The 21,489-nt window shown below is 44.5% G+C and overlaps 1 protein-coding gene across 4 annotated transcripts in view; it reads left to right on the plus strand.

Moving 5' to 3' along the window:
* Positions 1–21,489, plus strand: part of LOC143930665 (alpha-2-macroglobulin-like protein 1) — a 311,800-nt gene that overhangs the window by 113,466 nt on the left and 176,845 nt on the right. For all 4 annotated transcript variants that reach the window (XM_077455168.1, XM_077455166.1, XM_077455167.1 and 1 more), the window contains one exon: positions 16,878–17,096. In XM_077455168.1, coding sequence (XP_077311294.1) covers positions 16,878–17,096 — 219 coding nt within the window. The remainder of the gene's footprint in view (positions 1–16,877; positions 17,097–21,489) is intronic.

Here is a 21,489-nt window from a genome sequence, read left to right on the forward strand (position 1 = left end):
CAATTACCGATTTGCGAAACGCGTAGCGGCTGTCTGAACCCTGCAAGTTGGAAGAGAGGTCTGTGCATCCATGGGACACCACTGAAGGCTGTGAACGAAGGGTGAGGTAGAATTGTTTCCCACATCCACGTACATTGCTGGACAAGCTTAGTGCCGGCTGGGGCACTGGTCCATGTGAGTGCACACCTGATTGATTTTAAACGTTATTTTAAATAAATTTGCATTTACTTGTTACACTATGATGGTCCTTTGCATGTCTTTTTGAGCTATATTAGTACAAAAAGTTTTTACTTTCCTTGGGAAGAAATCATTGATGTGACCAGTGAAGACTAGGTCTGGTGAGTGGCCAATCTTTCCGGTGGTGGTGAAGCACTTGGTCTTTGTCTTTGGTTGACACTTTGGGTGGAGATAGAAGCATTATCAAGAAAATGTTAAACACTGAAGAGACTGTTTAGATTTATGTATTTTATGCACGTAGCACTTTTTCCTACAGGAGATACTTAAGCACTTGTAATATTAATGGTATATTGAAGCATATTGTGGTATATACTGTTTGCGTTATACAGTAAGCAACAAACAGTTTTTTCACATATTTTTCACATTGTTGAAATTATTTATTGTGGATGTTTTTTTCACAGGTTAATCATATCCTTTTTAATATAATTATTGGGGTTGGAGCACTTTACTTGAGCCTTGCCTGTACCCCCCTCATGGCGGCCCTGCATGCAGGACCCCCTTTCTCACGCATGCGATGGTCACATACCTGATATAAAGGGTGCTGAGTGGCTCCAAAGCGGTAAAATCAGCTGTGGCGATGTGATCACTGAATAAAGCTTTGGACTCACACCGAACATTCTTGGTGTGCTGGTGACATTCTCTTGCTCTGATTAGTCACAGTTCCAGCTGATGGTCGCTTCAGCACCCACTTATATGCACAGCCATTTCTACAGGAACGTGTGGATTGGGAATAGTGCATTAAAAAATAAATTAAAATAAATTAAAGTGCCCCCATCTCTCCATGCTTGTGCGCAGAAGTAAACACATATGTAGGTCACACACACATATGTAAACAGTGTTTGCACCACACATGTGGGGTATCACCATGAACATTAGAGTGAGTACAATAATTCTAGCACTAGACCACCTCTGTAACTCTAAATGAGAACCTGTAAAAAAAAATTAACGTTTCCCCTATGGCGATTTTAACCACTTCCTGCCCGCCATATGGCAGAATGACAGCCGGAAAGTGGTTAGGTTGTCCTGACTGGACATCATATGACGTCCAGCAGGATAAGCCACAAATGCACTCAGCGCGGCGATTGCTGGCATGGTGTGTAAGTCTGACACACCGCATCACCGATCTTGGAAAAGAGCCTCTGACATAGGGTCTTTACCATGTGATCAGCTGTGTCCAATCAGGAAGAGCTAATCGGGAAGAGACGTTTATCGGATTTTCCTCCACTCGCACTGACAGATGCGAATAGAGGAGAGCCAATCGGCTGCTATCCTGGGGGGTGGGGGGGGTTCTGCGCTGATTATCAGTGCAGAACCATGAGGATGCCCACCAGGGATGCCAATCAGTGCCCATTAGAGGTCCCAATCGGTGCCCATTATAGATGCCACTCAGTGCCTATCAGTAATGCCTGCCAGTGCTGCCTATAGGTGCCACCCATTAGTGCCACCTATAAGTTCCCATCAGTACCCCCTTTCAGAGCTGCATATTGGTGTCCATCAGTGCTGCCTCATCAGTGCCCGTCAGTGAAGGAGAAAACTTGCTTACCGGTATTTACAATATTTTATAACCGAAACAAAGACACAGCCCATAATTCACTGCGGCATCGCAGTGCATTGCTGGCTAATTATTGGCCAAGCATGCACTATGACCCGCATACTTGGCCAATCACAGAGCCGTCTGTACAGCGAGCTGTAATTGGCCAAAGCCACGGTGGCTTTGGCCAATTATGGCTCAGGGGGTTTAGTACACGCCCCACACTATATAAGGACGCTTGCGCGGCGGCCTTGCGTACTGTGTTGCGTCGATGGAGATAGATGGAGAGACAGTGTCTTTGAATTGCATTTGAAATGGTTGCAAGTACAGTCGGTGTATTGTGTCACCTGCACAGTGTACACCTAAAGCTACCCCAATTGATGGTGTTCTGCTGGTCCTATACCACAGGCAGCTGCAGTAATTACATTTGGTGTATTGTGCTATCTGCACAGTGTGCACCTAAAGCTACCCCAATTGCTGGTGTTCTTCAGATCCAATACCACAGGCATACAGCTGCAGTAATTACAGTTGGTGTATTGTGTCATCTGCACAGTGTACGCCTAAAGCTACCCCAATTGCTGCTGTTCTTCAGATGCTATAACACAGGCAGGCAGCTGCAGTAATTACAGTTGGTGTATTGTGTCATCTGCACAGTGTACTCCTAAAGATACCCTAATTGCTGGTGTTCTGCTGATACTATTCGCAGGCAGCTGTAGCAATTACATTCAGTGTACTGTGTCATCTGCACAGTGTGCATTTAAAGCTACCCCAATTGCTGGTGTTCTCATAGTAATAATACTACAGATAGACAGATTCTGCTAGCTGCAGTATAACCAATATATACGTCCCAGCTTTGTGCAGCTACATCTCCCTGCAGGCCATTAGTATGTCTGGAAGGCCAACAAGGAGAGGCAGACAGTCACGAGCCAATAAAAGAGGGCAAGCAGGCTCTGTGTCTAGAGGCAACAGTGCTGGTCGTGGACACGGTGCATCCTCATCAGCACGTGGCCATGGGACATGCTTGTCCTTATTTTCCTCCTCATCCTCTCTCACCAAGGCTCAGGGTACTGGCAAAGCAGCTGCCAACGCTGCCTCTTCCCTCGTCTCAATGGCACTCCTTCCCTAGCCCCACCTTGTCCTCCTGAGGATTTCCCCGAACTGTTTGAGCACAGTGTTGGCTACATGCTCCATGAGGTTGCCCAGCGTTTTGGAGACTCTGATGATGATGATACCCAGCTAGAGGAAGGCAGTAACGTGAGTCCAGAGAGAGGGTATGCCCAAGAAGGACAGCAATCTGGCAGTCATGTTCTCTCAGCTGCAGCATACTGCCAGGTTTGCTCCAGTGATGAGGAGGGAGGGGATGATGAGGTCACTGACTCCACGTGGGTGCCTGATATGAGAGAGGAGGAGGAGGAGGCGGCACATCTCCAATGAGGCAGCATGCCCTCCAGGGGTCAGCTCAAGGGCAGCACACAGACTGCATCACACCGCAGAGCTCTGCATGTGCAGGGTGCTGCCTCTGCGTGTTATTCCTGAAAGTTCTTTGGTGTGGGCCTTTTTTGAGACGAGTTCATCAGATCGCACCACTGCTATTTGCAACATATGTCTCAAGCGTATCTCACGTGGCCAAAACATCAGCCGCTTGGGCACCACATGCTTGACCAGACATATGTCGACCTGCCATGCAGTTCATTGGCAAGCGTACCTAAAAGACCCACACCAAAGAACAAAGCAGACCTCTCCTTGCTCCTTATCGGCTGGGATCTCCAACCCCACTATCCCTTCAGTCCTCTCTGAAACCTGCACTGAGAGGAATGAAGGTGTAGAATTAGGTGTGTGACAGCCAAGTACTTGCGGGCAATCTGCTATCGGTACACCGATGTCCTATTGTACCAGGCAAATTTCCCTGCCCCAGCTGCTGCACTGTCGAAAGAAGTTCACTCCCAGCCATCCACATGCCCAGCGGTTGAATGCTAGCTTGGCTAAATTACTAGCAATTCAACTGCTGCCTTTTTAGTTGGTAGACTCTGCCCCCTTCTGTGAGTTTGTGAAATGTGCGGTTCCTCTGTGGCAGGTTCCCAAATGCCACTTTTTCTCACGGAAGGCGATTCCGGCTCTCTACCGGCATGTGGAAAGCAATGTCCATGCCTCGCTGGACAGGGCGGTCAGTGGTAAGGTGCATATTACCACTGACTCATGGTCCAGCAGGCATGGACAGGGACGTTACCTACCTTTCACGGTGCATTGGGTGACTCTTCTGGCAGCTGGAAAGGATGCAGGACAAGGTGCAGTAGTGTTGGAGGTTGTTCTGCCACCACGCCTCGAAAATACTACTACTGGTTATTGTGACATACCTCTCTCCTTCACCCCCTTCTCTTCTTCTTCCTCTGTGGCTTCTTCCTGTGCTTTGTCCTCAGAACCAGCGGTGCTCCATAGGTGTTCAAGGGGCTACACGAGTACGCAGGAAAAAAGATGCCATGCCGTGCTTGCGCTGGTGTGCTTGGGGGACAGGAGTCACACTGGGGCAGATATTCTGTCAGCTCTGCAGAGGCAGGCTGAAAGGTGGTTGACGCCATGCCAGCTTAAGCCAGGAATGGTGGTTTGTGACAATGGCACCAACCACCTCTCTGCCCTCCAACAGGGACCTGACCCATGTGCCCTGTGTGGCTCACATCCTTAACTTGGTGGTGCAGCCAGTGGGCCATGATCAGGGATGCATGTACTGTCCTGTCACCATTTGAGAAGGCCACTAGGATGGTGGGCAGTGACAGTGCATGTATCAGTGACACTGTTCCTCTTGTACACCTGTTGGAGCACACGCTGCATGGAATAATAGCCAGGGTACTTGAGGCAGAACAGAGGCATCCAGACAGTGTTCCTGCTGGCCCACTGACCACACAGGAAGAGGAGGAGGACGAGGAGGATTGTGTCAGCATGGAGGTGGAGCCTGGCACTCATCATCAGCAGCAGTCTTTTAGGGATCATTTACAGTCCCAAAAACCCCGTGGACTTGTATGTGGCTGGGAGGAGGTGGCTGTGGATCATGTCGTCCTTAGTGACCCAGAGGACTCCAGACCGAATGCCTCAGCTAACCTACTCTGCATGGCCTCCCTGATCCTGCAAAGCCTGCGGAAGGATCCTCGTATTCAGCGGATCAAGGAGAGGGATCATTACTGCCTGGCAACTCTCCTTAAACCACGTTACCAGGGTAAGGTTGTAGACCTTATCTTTGCCGTTGCAGAGGGAGCAGAGGACATCTCTGGGAGGCCTTGCAGAAAGGTCTGTGCAATGCGTTCCCAGAGACTGGGAAGTTACAAATTCCTGATCCTGGATAACGTGTTGCTGAGGCTTCGGTCAGTCACAGAAGGAGCGGTGGAGAAGGTGGCCGTCTGACCAATGCGTTCAGACAACTTTTTAGTCCGCAGCCCCAAGGTATGATCGGTTCCAGCAACCATCACCAGCGTCTGATTTACATGGTGCAGAAATACCTAGGGGCAAGATCAGATTTGGACACCTTTCCCACCGAAAATCCACTGGGTTACTGGGTCTTGAGGATGGATCGCTGGCCAGAGCTTGCACAGTATGCAGTTAACCTACTGGCCTGTCCTGCATCCAGCGTTCTTTCGGAAAGCACATTCAGTGCTGCTGGAGGCTTTCTAATCGATCACAGGGTGCGCCTGTGCACCGACTCGGTTGATCGACTGACCTTCATAAAAATGAATCAGTCTTGGATCACCACCAGCTACCAAGCATCTGAAGCGGATGTAACCGAATATTTTTTTTGAAATGTCAGATCTCTTCAAGACTGCCTATGCTGATGCTGAGTGACTATCCTCTTCCTCCTCAATGATCCTGCTGATAGCTTGGAAGAACATTTTTGGTTCTGGGCACTGCCACCAGTGGCTAAGGCTCAATTTTTCAGCCCTTGTTTAACAGGTGCATGTAATTACAATTTTTGATGCATTACTTTGCAGCAGGGCTCATTCCTGCGCTCCAACTAGAGTATCTGTGAGGAGTTCCAGTGTAATGGCACCAGTGCCTAAGGCCCAATTCTTGATATAATATTTCACAGCAGGGTCCATTCCAGCGCCCACCAAGAGTAACTGTGAGGACTTGGTGTTATGGCAATACCAACACCACCACCACCAAAGGCCCAATTTTTCTACCACTGTTCAATAATGGCATGTAATTACAATTCTTGATATAATAGTTCACAGTAGGGCGTCCCAGCGCCCACCAAGAGTCACTTTGAGGGCTTATATTGTTGTGGCAACACCTTAGGCCCAAATTTCTGAAGAGCATATAGGGCAGGCCCCTATTTTCAAACATGCAACTTACAAGCGTCTCCTACTTGCAAACGGAAGGAGACAACAGGAAGTGAGATGAAATCTAAACCTTTTACCAAAACCATGTAGTACAAGGGCCTGCCTGATTGCATACAATTGGAAACTCCTAAGGTTTGACCTCATTATATGGTTTTGGTAAATCTGAAGGAAGAACTCAGCAGAAAAACTGATAGTGTGTATGGGGCTTTAGAGTTGGTATAGGAAAAATGTGTCTCCTCTCCACTGATGCTTTATCCCAATCCTTGTTTTACTAAAAAACCCAAATTTTCAAAAAACATTGGTCATTGGGACAGAAAGTGAGGTGAAATCTTCTGAAGAGGTGCACAGATGGAACAAAAATGTTACAGGGGTGATAACCCTTCCCTATGTTTTCTAAAAAGTTTAAAAATAGATTTTTTGACTGGAGCTACATTTAAAAAATGTACCAGTTCAAAATTACAAATTCTACTTAACACAACAAACCTACACAGTCCCTGTCTTGTTTGCACCGCCTGTATACTGCTGTTCTGAGTATATAGGGCCTGGGGGCCCCACGCCTTTCCTTTTTTTTTTATTTGGGTATAGAGTTCCCCTTAATATCCGTACAAGACCCAAAGGGGATGATAATGGGCAGGGGGGCTACCCATGCCATTTTTCTCAATGATTTTCATCCATATTGCCAGGAATAGACATTACATTAAAACCGCAAGCAGTTTTAAATGACTTTGTTTCCGTTAGAAATTTCATTTTGTGCAGGAACTGTTCTAAACGCGGGAAACACGTGCGACTTCACAGGCATACTATAGACACCACACACCCCCCCCCCCCCCCCCCCGCACGATATTTAAAGGAATATTTCACTTTTTTTTTACACTCTAAGCGTCATTATAAATCGGTGCTCCCGAAAAAACTAAAATTTTTAAAACTTTGTTTGGAAATAATAAATGTCCCCTGGAGCAGGAGCCGGGTACCCAAACCCTTTTTAGGACAATAACTTGCATATTAGCCTTTAAAATTAGCACTTTTGATTTCGAACGTTCGAGTCCCATAGACTTTAATGGGGTTCTGAAGTTTCCACAAATTTTCCGTCCCTTCGCAGGTTCTGGTGCGAACTGAACTGGGGGGGGAGGTGGGGGATCAGCTCATCCCTAGTGCTCACATACCACCAAATAAAGCTTGATTTGTAAGAACAAAATGATAACAATTTTGTTTGGGCACAGGGTTGCATAACCGCACAATTGTCATTTAAAATGCAACAGCACTGAAAGCTGAAAATTGGCCAGGACAGGAAGGGGAGAAGTGCCCAGTATTGAAGTGGTTAACCACTTTCCGACCAGCCGCCATCATTATACTGCGGCAGGTTGGCACGAACCACCGTAGCTGTATGTCAGCTCAATATACGCTTATTGCGTTTTTTTTTTTTTTTTTTTTTTTTTTATTACCAAAAATATGTAGAATAATACATATTGGCCTAAACTGAAGAAACCTTTTGCTTTAAAAAAAAAAAAAGAGAAAAAAAAAGGATATTAAAGCAAAAAGTGAAAAAAAGTTTTTTCTAAATTGTCACTCTTCTTTTGTTTATAGCGCCAAAAAATTAAAACCGCAGAGAGGATCCAAATACCACCAAAATAAAGCTCTATTTATAGGAAAAAAAGGACGTCAATATTGTTTGGGTACAGCGTTGCACGACCGCGCAATTGTCAAAGTGACTCAGTGCCGAATCACAAAAAATGGCCTGGTCATTGAGCAGCCAAATCTTCCAGGGCTGAAGTAGTTAAAGTACCACAGTTTGTCACCATTCCACGAGCGTGCACAATTTTAAAGCGTGACATGTGGGGTATCTATTTACTCTGCATAACATCATCTTTTACAAAGATATTGGGGTATATATTGTGTGTTTGTTTTGTTTTTTGTTTTTTTATTCATTAACCACTTCCCCGGAAGATTTTACCCCCTTCCTGACCAGAGCACTTTTTACAATTTAGCACTGCATTGCTTTAACCACTTCAGCCCCGGAAGAATTTACCCCCTTCCTGACCAGAGCACTTTTTGCGATTTGACACTGCAACGATTTAAGTGACAATTGCGCAGTCATGCAACGTGGCTCCCAAACAAAATTGACATCCTTTTTTTTCCCCACAAATAGAGCTTTCTTTTGGTGGTATTTGATCACCCCTGCGGTTTTTATTTTTTGCACTATAACCAAAAAAAGCGTAAATTTTGAAAAAAAACGCATTATTTTTTACTTTTTGCAATAATAAATATCCCCAAAAATATATAAAAAAAAATGTTTTCTTCAGTTTAGGCCGATACGTATTCTTCAACATATTTTTGGTAAAAAAAAAATCATCACAATAAGCTATTGATTGGTTTGCGCAAAAGTTATAGCGTTTACAAAATAGGGGATAGTTTTATGGCATTTTTATTAATAATATTTTTTTTTAAATGGCTGCACTCAGCGATTTTTATCATGACTGCAAGATTATGGTAGACACATCGGACATTTTTGACATATTTTTGGGACCATTGTCATTTATACAGCAATCTGTGCTGTACAAATGCACTGATTCCTGTGTAAATGACAATGGCAGTGAAGGGGTTAACCACTTGGTGGCAGTGTAGGGGGTTGAGTGTGTCCTAGGAGAGTGTTTCTAACTATGGGGGGCGTGTCTGTGTATGACACGTCGCTGATCTCTGCTCCGATCACACAGAGCAGAGATCAGTGACACTGCCACTAGGCAGAACAAGGAGATGCTCGTTTTCATCTCCCCGTTCTTCCTCCCTGTGAAGCGATTGCGGGTATCCCCCGCAGCAATCGAGTCCGGGGGACCCGTGACCCGACTCACGGAGCGTGTGTTGGCCGTCTCTTAGAGGGCAACGTACAGGTACGTGATTCTGCCTGTACGAGCCCTTCTGCCGACATATATAAGCGTGAGACAGTCGGCAATCTTAACTGACAATTGGGCGGTGATGCAATGTTCTACCCAAACAAAATTTGCATCCTTTTTCCCTAATCGTCTTTCAGGACAGCCACTATGAGAGATCTCCTCCTCTTCCTCTGGAAATACTGCGCCAGCCCATAAATTCTCACTTCCCCTGCGGGACCTTAGTTATTAGTGTTTCCTCTGGCGGGGAGACAGTGTGCAGGGACCAAGCCGGTCAGTCAGGGAGGCTGTGGCCATTTTTTTGTCAAGAATCCTGTTTAAAGAAGCAGGGGCTTCCTAGGGAGAAAGTGGGTTCAAGCCATTCGGATCACTGGCTTGCCATTCGGTTTACGTACCCCACCAGTTATTGCCACCCCTTCTTAGTTGAGCGTGGCTTCAGGTCATGGGGGACTCCTATCACGTCTACAGGGACGCAGCTGGCAAGCCGTTCGGATCTCCCTGTACGGTGTACAGACCACATTTTTTTTGGAACCGAGCGGGCCGAACGACGGGCAACGTCATTTCCGGCGGAAATGAAGGCTTGACCTAAAAACGATCGATTTCCGGGTCGTGGAGCTGATAGGAGGGCCTGGCACAAGCTGGAGACTAGTTGGGAACGCGCACAGGCAGTGTGAGACTCGGTAGTAAGCAGCCACCTGCAGTCATGTCGGAAGCTGATGCTCAACCAACGGACACTACCTCCCAGCATTCCTAAGGTAAGAGCACCCTGAGGAGGGGTACTTTCTTTCTAGGATTACCCCCCCCCCATGTATGGTTCCTATCAGACCCTCTGGGTGGCCAGGGGGGAGGCTCAGATTCCTGCATTTTAAAGAGGGGTCTAGTGCACTACCAGGATTGTATCCTGAACTTTGAAGTGACAGTTTTTCTTTTCAGTTTTTTCCTTTTTTTGCTTATATTTCAGAAAGCTACAGAAAAAACTAAATCCACGCCTAGCTCTAAAAAGTGTGCCTCCTGTAGGGACATTTTAAGGTAATCTTGGACAAAGGTGTTGTGTAGAGACTGTATAGACTCCCTTGTTAAGGAAAGGGAATCTGAACAGGAGTCAGGACTATCAGCTTCAGTCAAAGAGCTCTCGTCCACCTTCTCTTCATTTAGATCCCTGTTTGAAAGGTTTCAACTTCTCACGGGTCCAGCTCCCCAGGATACAACCCCACCTCTACAGGTTCAACCTGCTACGACAGGGGGGACAGAGGTTGCAGGCCCTTCAGGGACGGGAAAGGGACTTCCAGACAGTTCCTCTTCCGATTCCCAGGAGGGTTCAGAGGGGGAGGACCAGGACGGGGGGTCTAGGAAAACCTCCAGATATAAATTATCCCTGGATGAGGTAGAGGACCTCTTAAAGGTGATTTATACAACCCTTGGTATCCAGGCGGATAAGAAACCCCTGACCCTTCATGACCAAATGTACTTGGGTTTGGGGGAACAAAAGAGAAGAGTTTTTCCATTATATGAGGTATTGATGGAAACAGTTAAAAAGGAGTGGCAGGATCCTGAGAGAAAGCCCTTCTTTTCTAGATCCCTAAGAGAAGATTCCCATTTTCAGAGGACCCGGCATGCATTTGGAATAAAAGCCCCAAATTGGATGCCGTCTTCTCCCAGGTCTCCAGACACACGGATCTGGAGTTTGAAGACATGGGGGCCTTGGTAGATGTCATGGACAAAAGGATTGACTCTCTTTATAAAAAAAAGTGGGACTCAGCTATTGGCAATTTAAAGCCTGAAATGGCAGTTACAGTAGTGGCTCGCAATTTAGAGCACTGGCTCTCACAGATCCAACAACATATTGAGGCAGGCACAGATAAGGAACACATTCTGTCTTCCTTCCCCACTATGCTGCGCGGTATCGCTTACATAGCAGACTCCTCTGCAGTGTCTGTCCGCATGTCGGGCAGAACAGCGGCTTTAGCCAATTCGGCCAGGAGGGCCCTCTGGCTAAAGACTTGGCCAGGGGATAATGCCTCCAAGGTAAAATTGTGTGGGATACCTTTGACCTCCTTTTTAGCCCAGGGCTAGAGACTGTTCTAGACCGCATAGCGGACAGGAAAACCCCTGTACAAACAAAAAAGGATTTTCACCCGCAAGAGCGCAGGGGAACCCCAAAACCAGAAGGGAACAAGAAAACTTGGCCCCAAAAAGGCAGGGGCAGAGGAATGGCGATTTTTCGCCCTCCTGACCAGCCCCGTAAAACCCAGTGACATTCCAGATACAGTGGGGGGAAGACTGGGGGCCTTCCTCCCACAGTGGGAGGCAATATCACCCAATCAATTTATTCTAGGAGTGATAAGAAGGGGGTACCTCCTGGAATTCTCATGACCGCCCCCACAAAGATTCCTTGTCACGCATCTACGCAGATGCATAGCAAAGGCTGAGGCCTTGCTGGAAGCGCTGAGGGAATTAGAAAATCAGGATGTCATTCATAGAGTCCCAAAAAATCCTCAGGAAAATTCAGATTAATTCTGAATTTAAAGCCCCTGAACAAGTCAGTGGCATACAAAAGATTACGTATGGAGTCAATCTTTTCAGTAAGGGCTCTACTACCCCACAACTGTTTCATGGTATCTTTGGTCCTAAGGGACACGTATTTACACATCCCTATAGCAGAGTCCTGCCATTCAGACTATCCTCAACCCCCCTGCATTTTTACCAAGGTGCTGGCAGAAGCCATGGCCTTTCTTCGGCTCCAGGGGATATCAATAATAGCCTACCTGGACGACCTGCTCTTATTTTCAGCGTCCCCAATACAGTTAGCCAAGGATCTCGACTTAACAAAAAGCGTCCTTACAGACCTGGGGTAGCTACTGAACTTGGAGAAATCCAGCCTGATCCCCTTGCAACAGATCACCTATTTAGGATTCCTGTTGGACTCAACACTGTTGAGAGTTGTTCTACCAATAGAGAAGGTGCAAAAGCTGGACAGAGCGGTGTCCTCTCTTCAGAGCAACCAGCTGTTTTCCATAAGGTTTCTGATGTCAGAATTGGGTCTACTTACAGCTACTCTCCCAGCAGTGCAGTGGGCGGGATTACACTTTCGTCCTCTACAGACCTTCGTTCTAGGTGTGTGGGACCACAGTCAAGAGGCTCTAGACACCCTAGTATATGTTCCACGCCAAGTAAAGAGATCCCTCTGGTGGTGGAGGAAAGTGACGAACCTGTCGCAAGGACATCTGTGGCTCATCCCAGTTTCTCGGGTAGTTATCACAGATGCAAGTGGCAAGGGTTGGGGGGGCACATTTGGGTTCCCTTCTAGCTCAGGGCACATGGGAAGGGGACAAGTTGTCTCGGTTGTCCAACTGGAAAGAACTAAAGGCAGTGAGACTAGCCCTCAGGTTTTTCAAAAAAGAACTCCTGGGCCACCACATTCAGGTGCGGTCGAACAACTCGTCAGCAGTGGCCTACTTAAACAAGCAGGGCGGCACGAGAAGCGAAGCCCTGTTGACTTTAGCAACAGACATCCTGAGCTGGGCCGAGACCTACACTCTTTCACTCTCAGCAGTTTTCCTGAGAGGAGAAAAGAACGTGATAGCAGACTTTCTCAGCCAAAAGAGGCTGAGGGAGGGCGACTGGGTCCTCAACCAGGAGATCTTAAATCTCATAATAAAGAGATGGGGGCCTTCGGAAGTGGATCTTTTCACGTCCAAAAGCAATGCAATAACCCTGTTTGTTCTCCCTGAAAAGAGGAGAGGGAGCTTTAGTGGACGCTTTGAACCAGAATTGGCATTTCAGGACATGCTATGCCTTCCCCCCTTCGGCGTTGTTGCCAGCAGTTCTTAGAAAGTTTCAAATGGAAAGCACATCTCTGATTCTGGTGGCACTGCATCGGCCCAAGAGGGCATGGTTCTCAATACTGAAACAGTTGGCTGTAGAACCTCCCTTATTCTTGCCCCCTCGAGAGGGTCTCCTCTCTCAGGGGCCAATCCTCTGTCCACGAGTACACCAGTGGAAGTTAGCGGCCTGGCTACTGAGGAGGGTATATTAAAAGCTAAGGGGTTTTCAGAGAGGCTAGTTTCCACCCTCCATGACAGTAGGAAAAAGGAAACACACCAGATCTATGAGAAGGTCTAGCTACGTTTCAATAAATGGTGCATAGGAATCTCTTTCCCAGTATGGAGCTCCTCTGCAGTGTTGGCATTTTTGCAGTGTGGGGCAGATAAGGGCTTATCCATTAGTACCCTCAAGGGTTAAGTGTCAGTCCTCAGTGTTTATTTAGAAAAGCATCTGGCTGCCAACCCGTGGGTAGTTGGATTCTTTAGGGCCCTGGCTAGACAGAGACCGGTCCGGGGTCTGCCCTTTCCCAGATGGAATTTATCTTTAGTTTTACAAAGTTTAACGGGACCCCCCTTTGAGCCTTTAGAAGAATGTTTACTAAAGAAGCTCACTTTGAAGACAGTTTATCTGGTAGCGGTAACAACTGCCAGGAGGGTCAGCGAGATTGAGGCCTTATCAGTCAGATCACCCTTTTGCGTTATTTTCCAAGACCGGATAGTTTTAAGGACCGATCCGGCCTTTTTGCCGAAAGTGGCATCCGGCTTTCATAGAAGCCAGGAAGTAGTCTTACCCTCATTTTGTCCCAATCCCTCAGGAGAGAAGGAATTCAAATTTCATTATTTGGATGTTAGGAGATGTATCCTGCTCTATCTAGAGCTGACCAAAGCATTTAGAAGGTCAGACTCCTTATTTGTTTTGTTTTCTGGGACCAGAAAAGGATGCAAGGCATCCCGACGCAGCCATCGAGCAGGCCTATTCGGTTGCAGGGAAAGAAATCCCAGTGGGTATTAAAGCACACTCTACAAGAACTATGGCAGCCTTTCAGGCAGAAAGAGCGGGAGCAACGGCAGACCAAATTTGCAGAGAAGCAACATGGTCCAGCTACTCCACTTTCGTAAAACACATACAGGGTGGACCTGGTGTCGGCAGGTGAGCAGGCCTTTGGGCGAAAGGTTTTGCAAGCTATAGTCCTACCCTAACTGGTAAGTGCTCATTTATCCTCTCATAGTGGCTGTCCTGAAAGACGATTAGGGAAAATTAGTTACGCTTACCGGTAACGTCTTTTCCAGTAGTCTTTCAGGACAAGCCCTAGTTACCCACCCGAAAATTGAGGGGTCTTATAAATTACCAGAACATAGCAGGATAATGGTATTTGACAGCATGTTATTAATGTGTTCTTGTGTTTCCCCAGCTGGCCGGAGGTAATCTCAATATAAACTGAGGTCCGGCAGGGCAAGTGAGAATTTATGGGCTGGTACAGTGTTTCCAGAGGAAGAGGGGGAGACTATTTCTCATAGAGGCTGTCCTGAAAGACTACTGGAAAAGACGTTACCGGTAAGCGTAACTCAAATTTTTTCCCACGAATAGATCTTTCTTTTGGTGTTATTTGATCACCTCTGCGGTTTTTATTTATCCCCAAAAATGTTTTTAAAACATTTCTTCATCATTTTAGCCCAATATATATTCTTCTACATATTTTTGATAAATAAAATTGCAATAAGCATATATTGATTGATTTGCGCAAAAGTTATATTGTTTACAAACTATGGGAAAGATTTATGGCATTTTTATTATTTTTATACTAGTAATAGCGATTATCTGCTTTTTTTTTTTTTTACAAGTATTGCGACGGACAGATCGGACACTTGACGCATTTTTGGGATCATTGACATTTATCAGCAATCATTATTATAAATATGCACTGATTACTGTGTAAATGTCACTGGTAGGGAAGGGGTTAACACTAGGGGGCGATCAAGGGGTTAAATGTGTATTCCCTCAGCATGTTCTAACTGTAAGGGGATTGGACTCACTGGGGGGAGAAGACATATCGTCATCCCTACTTAGTAGGAACAAACAATATGTCTCCTCTCCCCTGACATATACTTACAAAAATATTCGGGTATATATTTAACCGGTTCCCAACTGGCTCACGTAAACACACATCTTTGTGCTGGCTGTTGTGCACATGATCGCGCCCGCCGGCCATATGCATCTGGTCTCCCAGCAGACATGTGCGGCTCTTAAAGGGACCCCCTACCCGTATGGGGTTTCGCGCAGAGGTGTCATTGTGCCACAGTAAATATGCGTGAGCCGGTCGGGAACTGGTTAAAGTATATTGTTCCCCAAAAATTGCATTAAAAAAAATGCTGCACAAATGCCGTGTGACATAAAGTTTCAACAATTGCCATTTTATTCCCTAGGGACTCTGTTAATGAAAAGTAGAATGTTTGGGGTTTTAAGTAATTTTCTAGCAAAAAATAATGATTTAAACTTGTAAAATAAAAGTGCCAGAAAAGGCTTGGTCTTCTATAGCTTTATGCTGCCCATGAATGATTGGATAGATGGCTCTCCGCTTGTGCTGCTCATGACCAACCACACACACTATAAGCAACTCTCATAAACATCAGAAGCAAATAACCTGAACTGCGCACAGGTGGGTACTGTATATGGCTCTTGAATTGCTCGCAGGTAAGTATATAAACTCAACATGTTCTCATATAAAGAAGTAGAATCCAAATATTGTAGGCTAAAATACCTACAAACAAGCAATATAATCACATCATCAAAGAAAGAGCCACCATCGCCTTTGCAAGTCGGCATGCTGACATCACCAGAATGCTCTGCCCTAATGCATTTCCAAAGACACGCTTCAGAGGAAAGCAAGGGTGACGGTGAAGGCAAAGGACACTGAATAAATAAACTACTGTAAACAGGTAGGATCCCTGCTGTATCATTAATTTCTTTGTTCAGGATATCCTACTGATTCCCAGGATAATTCAATCCATATGGATGGTTGCCTGTTAATCTTTACCTTATTGGATCATTTCTGAGATACTTTAAAGGCTCAAATCTGTTATATTCATATCCATCAGTTTAGTGCTTTGCTATTTATAAACCGTCCCATTCTTATAGCCGCCTAAAACTTGCAGATACTTTTTCTTAGTTTTCTGCTGTAATGCTGTGTTATCAATTATGGTATCTCTTTTAATTTCTCAGTTTTTATTTTATATTCCTCTATAGCTCTGTATGTTCATTTTATATCTGGATTGATTATTAGATATGAAGCATCATATTTAATTAAGTTCACATGTGATTTTTTTTTTTAATAATGATTTATTTTATGAATTTGAAATTCATCACACACATTCATACGTTTTCGTATGTTTGGTATCTGATCTGGAGCCCAAAACTGAACTACATATTCTAGATGAGGTCTTAACCACTTAAGCCTTGGAAGATTTTACACCCATCCTGACCAGAGCACATTTTACAATTCGGCACTGTGACGCTTTAACTAACAGTTGCGCGGTCATGCAGTACTGTACTCAAACAAAATTTGCATCTTTTTTTTCCCCACAAATAGTGCTTTCTTTTAGTGGTATTTGATCACCAATACTGTTTTTATTTTTTGCACCAAAAAACGAAAGTTGCAACTTTGAAAAAAAAAGTTCATTTCTGAAAGGGGACTAGTCCATCTATTACTACCCTCTCCAGACAGTGCTGCTGTCCAAGGGTGTCTCTCCTGCTCCTCCATAGATGAGGGAACGACTATAAAATGGAAGCGTGTTAGCAGGTCACCTGGTGAAAATAAACGAAATAAGCCAAGAACAGAAATCTAATTCAGGCACCACATTTAAGGCTGCATTTGTTTTTTGTTTTTGGCTTTTTTTCTTTTATTTTCACCAGTGAACTTAATTATTTTTTTTATTTTTTTTGAGTTTGAACGTGCTTTAAGGGTGGAATCTTTGCATTTACAGACAAAGGCATATAGGGATTTCTGTTATCTTAAGTTGGAATGTCAGGGCCATTTACAGGAGAATAAGTACTAAATATCAATGTTCTTTTTCTAAGGGAAAGCTCTTCTTGGAAGAGGATATGGAAAAAAAGAATCTTATGAATGGTGCATTTGCCTGGGTTCATCCATTCTATTCGGAGAGTAAGAGCTTCCTTAAAGTGTTGTCTGTGGCAGGACCTTCTTCATGTGACAGCCAGCAATCGGTGACTGTGGAATACTTCATCAATAAAAACAAGCTGGATCCTAAATCTGACCACCAATCCTTCTTCTACATTGTGAGTATTTTCTTCTCAGTCAAACTATTTTAAAAGTCATTACTGCCAGACTACAATGTGGACAGTATTCTAGTTGCACACTTTGGCCCTCATTTTTTTAATATGATTAGTTTGTTTGGTTTTGTATATAAAATGACAAAAACAACTATAGCAAAATAATCCTCCCTCCCAAAACAGCTTTACTACTAACCAAAATAAAACAATCAGACGTCACCAGCACTCGTTTGAAAGCATATATTGCAATGTCACATTAGTCAAAGAAGCCAACGTTTCAGGGCCATGCTGATTTTCTTCCTCAAGGCCACAGCGACAACTCGCAATGCAATGAAACATGTATGAAATATGTAAAGCTGCTGAAACAAATACCCACCTCTAGTGATGTCATTGTGACATACCCCCCCACCGATGTTACACTCAAAAATGAAATGTATACAGAGCAATGTTCCATCTAAACAACCAAAAGGGTGCCTCAAAACCTGGAAATTCCACACAAATGGCATGTTGAATCAAGAATTCGACAGTAGCATCATTGTTGCCCAGCAACCCCATGAGGCTTAGTGCCTGCCCATCAGTGGGAACAGTAGGAGGAGTTCCTCCATCAATCCCTGCACCACTGAGATCTTGCTGATAAACTGGGGAACATTAATTCAGTATCCCTGTATCACTGAACAGGACCAGAATATTACATAGTTGGTGAAGTTGAATAAAGATACAAGTCCATCCATAGTTACATACAGGCATTTCCCACTTTTGTAGTCAGTCCAAGTCCATTTAGTTCAACCAACAAAAAGGAAAAAAACATACAATCCAAATACACAATCCTTTACCCACAGTTTGATCCAGAGGAAGGCAAAAAACCCCAACAAAGCATGTTCCAAATTTCTCCAGCAGGGGGAAAAAATCCTTCCTGATCCCCCAAGAGGCAATCGTATATATCCTGGATCAATTAGAACTTTTTTTAAAGCAATCTACTGAGCTGGTCAGAACCAGCTTTTGAGGGAGTCTATTCCACATTTTCACAGCTCTTACTGTGAAGAAACCTTTCCGTATTTGGAGATTAAATCTTTTTCTCTAGAAGTAAAGAATGCACCCTTGTCCTCTGTGATGACCTTAAAGTGAATAACTGAACGCCAAGTTCATTATATGGACCACTTATGTATTTGTACATGTTTATCATAGCCCTCCTTAAAGCGGGAGTCCACTGGGACTCCGCGTTTTTTTTTTTTTAAAGCCAGCAGCTACAAATACTGCAGCTGCTGACTTTTAAAATAGTGACACTTACCCGTCCAGCGCGCCCGCGATGTCGGCACCCGAAGCCGATCTGTAGATCGTATGTCGGGTGCTGCCGCCGCCATCTTGGGTATGGGAATCAGGAAATGGAGCCTTTCGGCTTCATTTCCCGGTTCCCTACTGCGCATGCGCGAATCGTGCTGCGCAATAAGGACCGTCCCCGCTGCCTCTGGGATCTGTGTGTTTCCCAGCAGGCAGCGGGGCACTTGCGGAAAGGGGCGGGCACTTGCGGAAAGGGGCGTAATATACGCCCCTTTCCGTAGAGAGCTATCCCGGAAGTGGGTGCAGAATACCTGTACTGTACAGGTATCTGCACCCCCCTCCCCCCTGAAAGGTGCCAATTGTGGCGCCGGAGGGAGGGAGGGTTCCGATGAGCAGAGGTCCACTTTAGGGTGGACCTCCGCTTTAATCTCCTCTTCTCAAGAGAGAATAAATACAGTTCCTCTAATCTTTCCTCATAGCTGAGTTCCTAAATGCCTCTTATCAGTTTGGCTGCCCTTCTCTGCACTTTCTCCAGTTCCCCAATATCCCTTTTGTGAACTTGAGCCCAAAACTGAACTGCATATTGCAGATGAGGTCTTCCAAATGATTTTTACAAAATTATATCTCTCTCTCTCGCTGGAGTCCATACCTCTCAATACAAGAAAGGACTTGTCTTGCTTTGGAAACTACAGCTTGGCGTTGCATGCTATTATTAAACTTATGATCTACCAGAACACCCAGATCCTTCTCCAGTTCATTCAGTCCCAGATGCAGTTCAACTTGAGTCTGTGTGTTTGTGATTATCATTTTCGATATCCTTGTACATTGCATTCACTAAGGATTGCATCTAAAAGTTTTTTTGAATTTATCTACACTCCCTGCTGACCCATCAGCTGTGGAAGGGAGTTCTACATCAATCCTGCTCTAACAGTAAAGAACCCTAGTGTGCAGTTTAAGATTGAATCCCTCCTCGTCCATCTTCATTGTGTGGCCAAATGTTTTCCTTAGGTTATGATCTTAGGTTAAATAGATTACTCTCAATAATAGAGTCACCATTTAAAGATCTGTATGTTGCAATCAAATACCCTCTTAAGTGTCTCTTCCCCAGGGCGAAGTTGTTACATTTTTGTAGTTGCTGCTTATAACTAAGATCCTCCAGCCTCCTTATTAGTTCTCCCTCTAGATCAATGATATCCTTCCTGAGGATAGAAGAACCAGATTTTTGTAAAGTGGTAGATTTATAGTTTTATCTCTTGAATAAATACCCTTATTAATGAGTTTTAATAGTCTGCAAGCCTTGCTAGTTGCAGCTTGGCATTGTATGTCATTGCTGAGTCTGTGATCTACTAGGACTCCCAGATGCTTTTCCATTTTTGATTCCCCCCAGAGGTTCTCCGTCTAGCAAGTAGCTTATATTCATATTTTTATTTTCCAAGTTCAATTTTTGAATTTTTCAATATCAAACCTCATCTGCCATATAGATGCTCACTCCTCTATATTAACTAGGTTAACAAGAAAAGTTTGTTGTGAAGTTATTGCCCTACCTAGCTTTGTGTCATCAGAAAACACTAAGACTGAACTTCCTCAAACTTTTGGAACTGTTCATCTGCTTAGCTCAAGTACAATCTTCCTGTGACCGACTAGTAGAGGCCAGAGGTATGTACTCCTCAGGAGGGAAACTCCTTGTCCCAGCTTCAAAGGACAGTCCTCCCACAAGAAACTAGAGGAGACTCAAGAGAGGGACTACTTAGCTCAACATAGCATAACGTTTTTTGCGGTAAACTAAAGGGTACTGGTCAGTATGTACCTCTCAGTAGAGGAACTACGTATGTGGCCCAGCAATACCAATAGTACATGATCACCAGAACTGCAGAATGGCTGGAGGCAGAGGGTAGCCACACTCCACCTAAACCAGTGGAATCTCTAGAACAGGAAGACAATGCTGTTCTACAGCTCAGACTATCTGCACCTCTGCCAACTTTTGGGCACACCTCCCCAGGGATTGGCTGCAGCACTATAAATATTTGTGTTGCCTATTTACCTTGCTCCACTCCTATTTTCCAAAACTTCCTGATAGGCAGGGGAGAGCAATTAAACTTGCAGCCTATAAAACCCAGAAAAGCAAATAGAAATCAACAACCACTCCAATGATTACAGAGGAGCCAAAAAGAAATACATTTACCTAAGATCCTAGTAACCTAACTAGGAGAGTGCTACATCATAATATAAGAAGCATGTGCCACTCTATAAGGGAGATGGTGCAGACATGCTGCTTCGAACATGGTAGCCACATCCCTCTCATCCTGAAGCAACAATTTACAGAGTAACACCATCTGGCGCACAAAATAATATTTATTTATATCTGTAAGGGCCACAGTTCCTGTAGTGGTTTGATATGGATTTTGGGGTGTTGAGAGAACCAAAAGAAGAGCAAAAAGTTTAACTTGCCTAAAGAACAAGTATGCACAGTAAACATAGGCAAATGTACATTTGCAAGATGGAATGCTGGTGGTAAATAATAACAGCACATACAGTACATGACTTCACAGGACATATATCTCAGCAAAATAATGGAATACAGGATAAAAAGAACCCAACCCAGTATGGCATCTTAGATACATCATCTAATTTTTAAAAAATGCAAGGAGAAAAAGAACAGAAAACCATAAACAGTGTAGGAACTTCGGGCGGTATAATGTATACACTTTTGGTCACCCAGCAAATCACCTAGATCTAAGAAATAGTGTAGTGGCCATATGTGCCCAGAAACATCAAGGTCCAGGATATGTCACTACTCTAAATGGGGTCTGAAATCAGATATCATTGAGTCATTCATTTGTATCTTGAGTATCGAGCCAAGGTCTCCATACCTTTTTTTATAAAAAAAATAAATAAAAAAAAAATTACTTTCAAGGACATTCTCTTGCCTCATATGTTAATTTATAAAGTGGCAGGGCTTGATTAATTAGCTTTTTACACAAGCTAAGATGCAGGACCTCCATACCAGTCCAGTGAAGAACAACGATTGTCCTTGCATAGTAAAACAACAAGCGATTGTCAATTTACTTGTTACATCTATATCGAAATGATTTGATTTGTGTATCCTACTGAAGATTTACGA

This window comes from Lithobates pipiens, unplaced genomic scaffold, assembly GCF_037356315.1.
Source record: "Lithobates pipiens isolate NorthernLeopardFrog02 unplaced genomic scaffold, aLitPip1_a1.2 Scaffold_25, whole genome shotgun sequence".
NCBI lineage: Eukaryota > Metazoa > Chordata > Amphibia > Anura > Ranidae > Lithobates > Lithobates pipiens.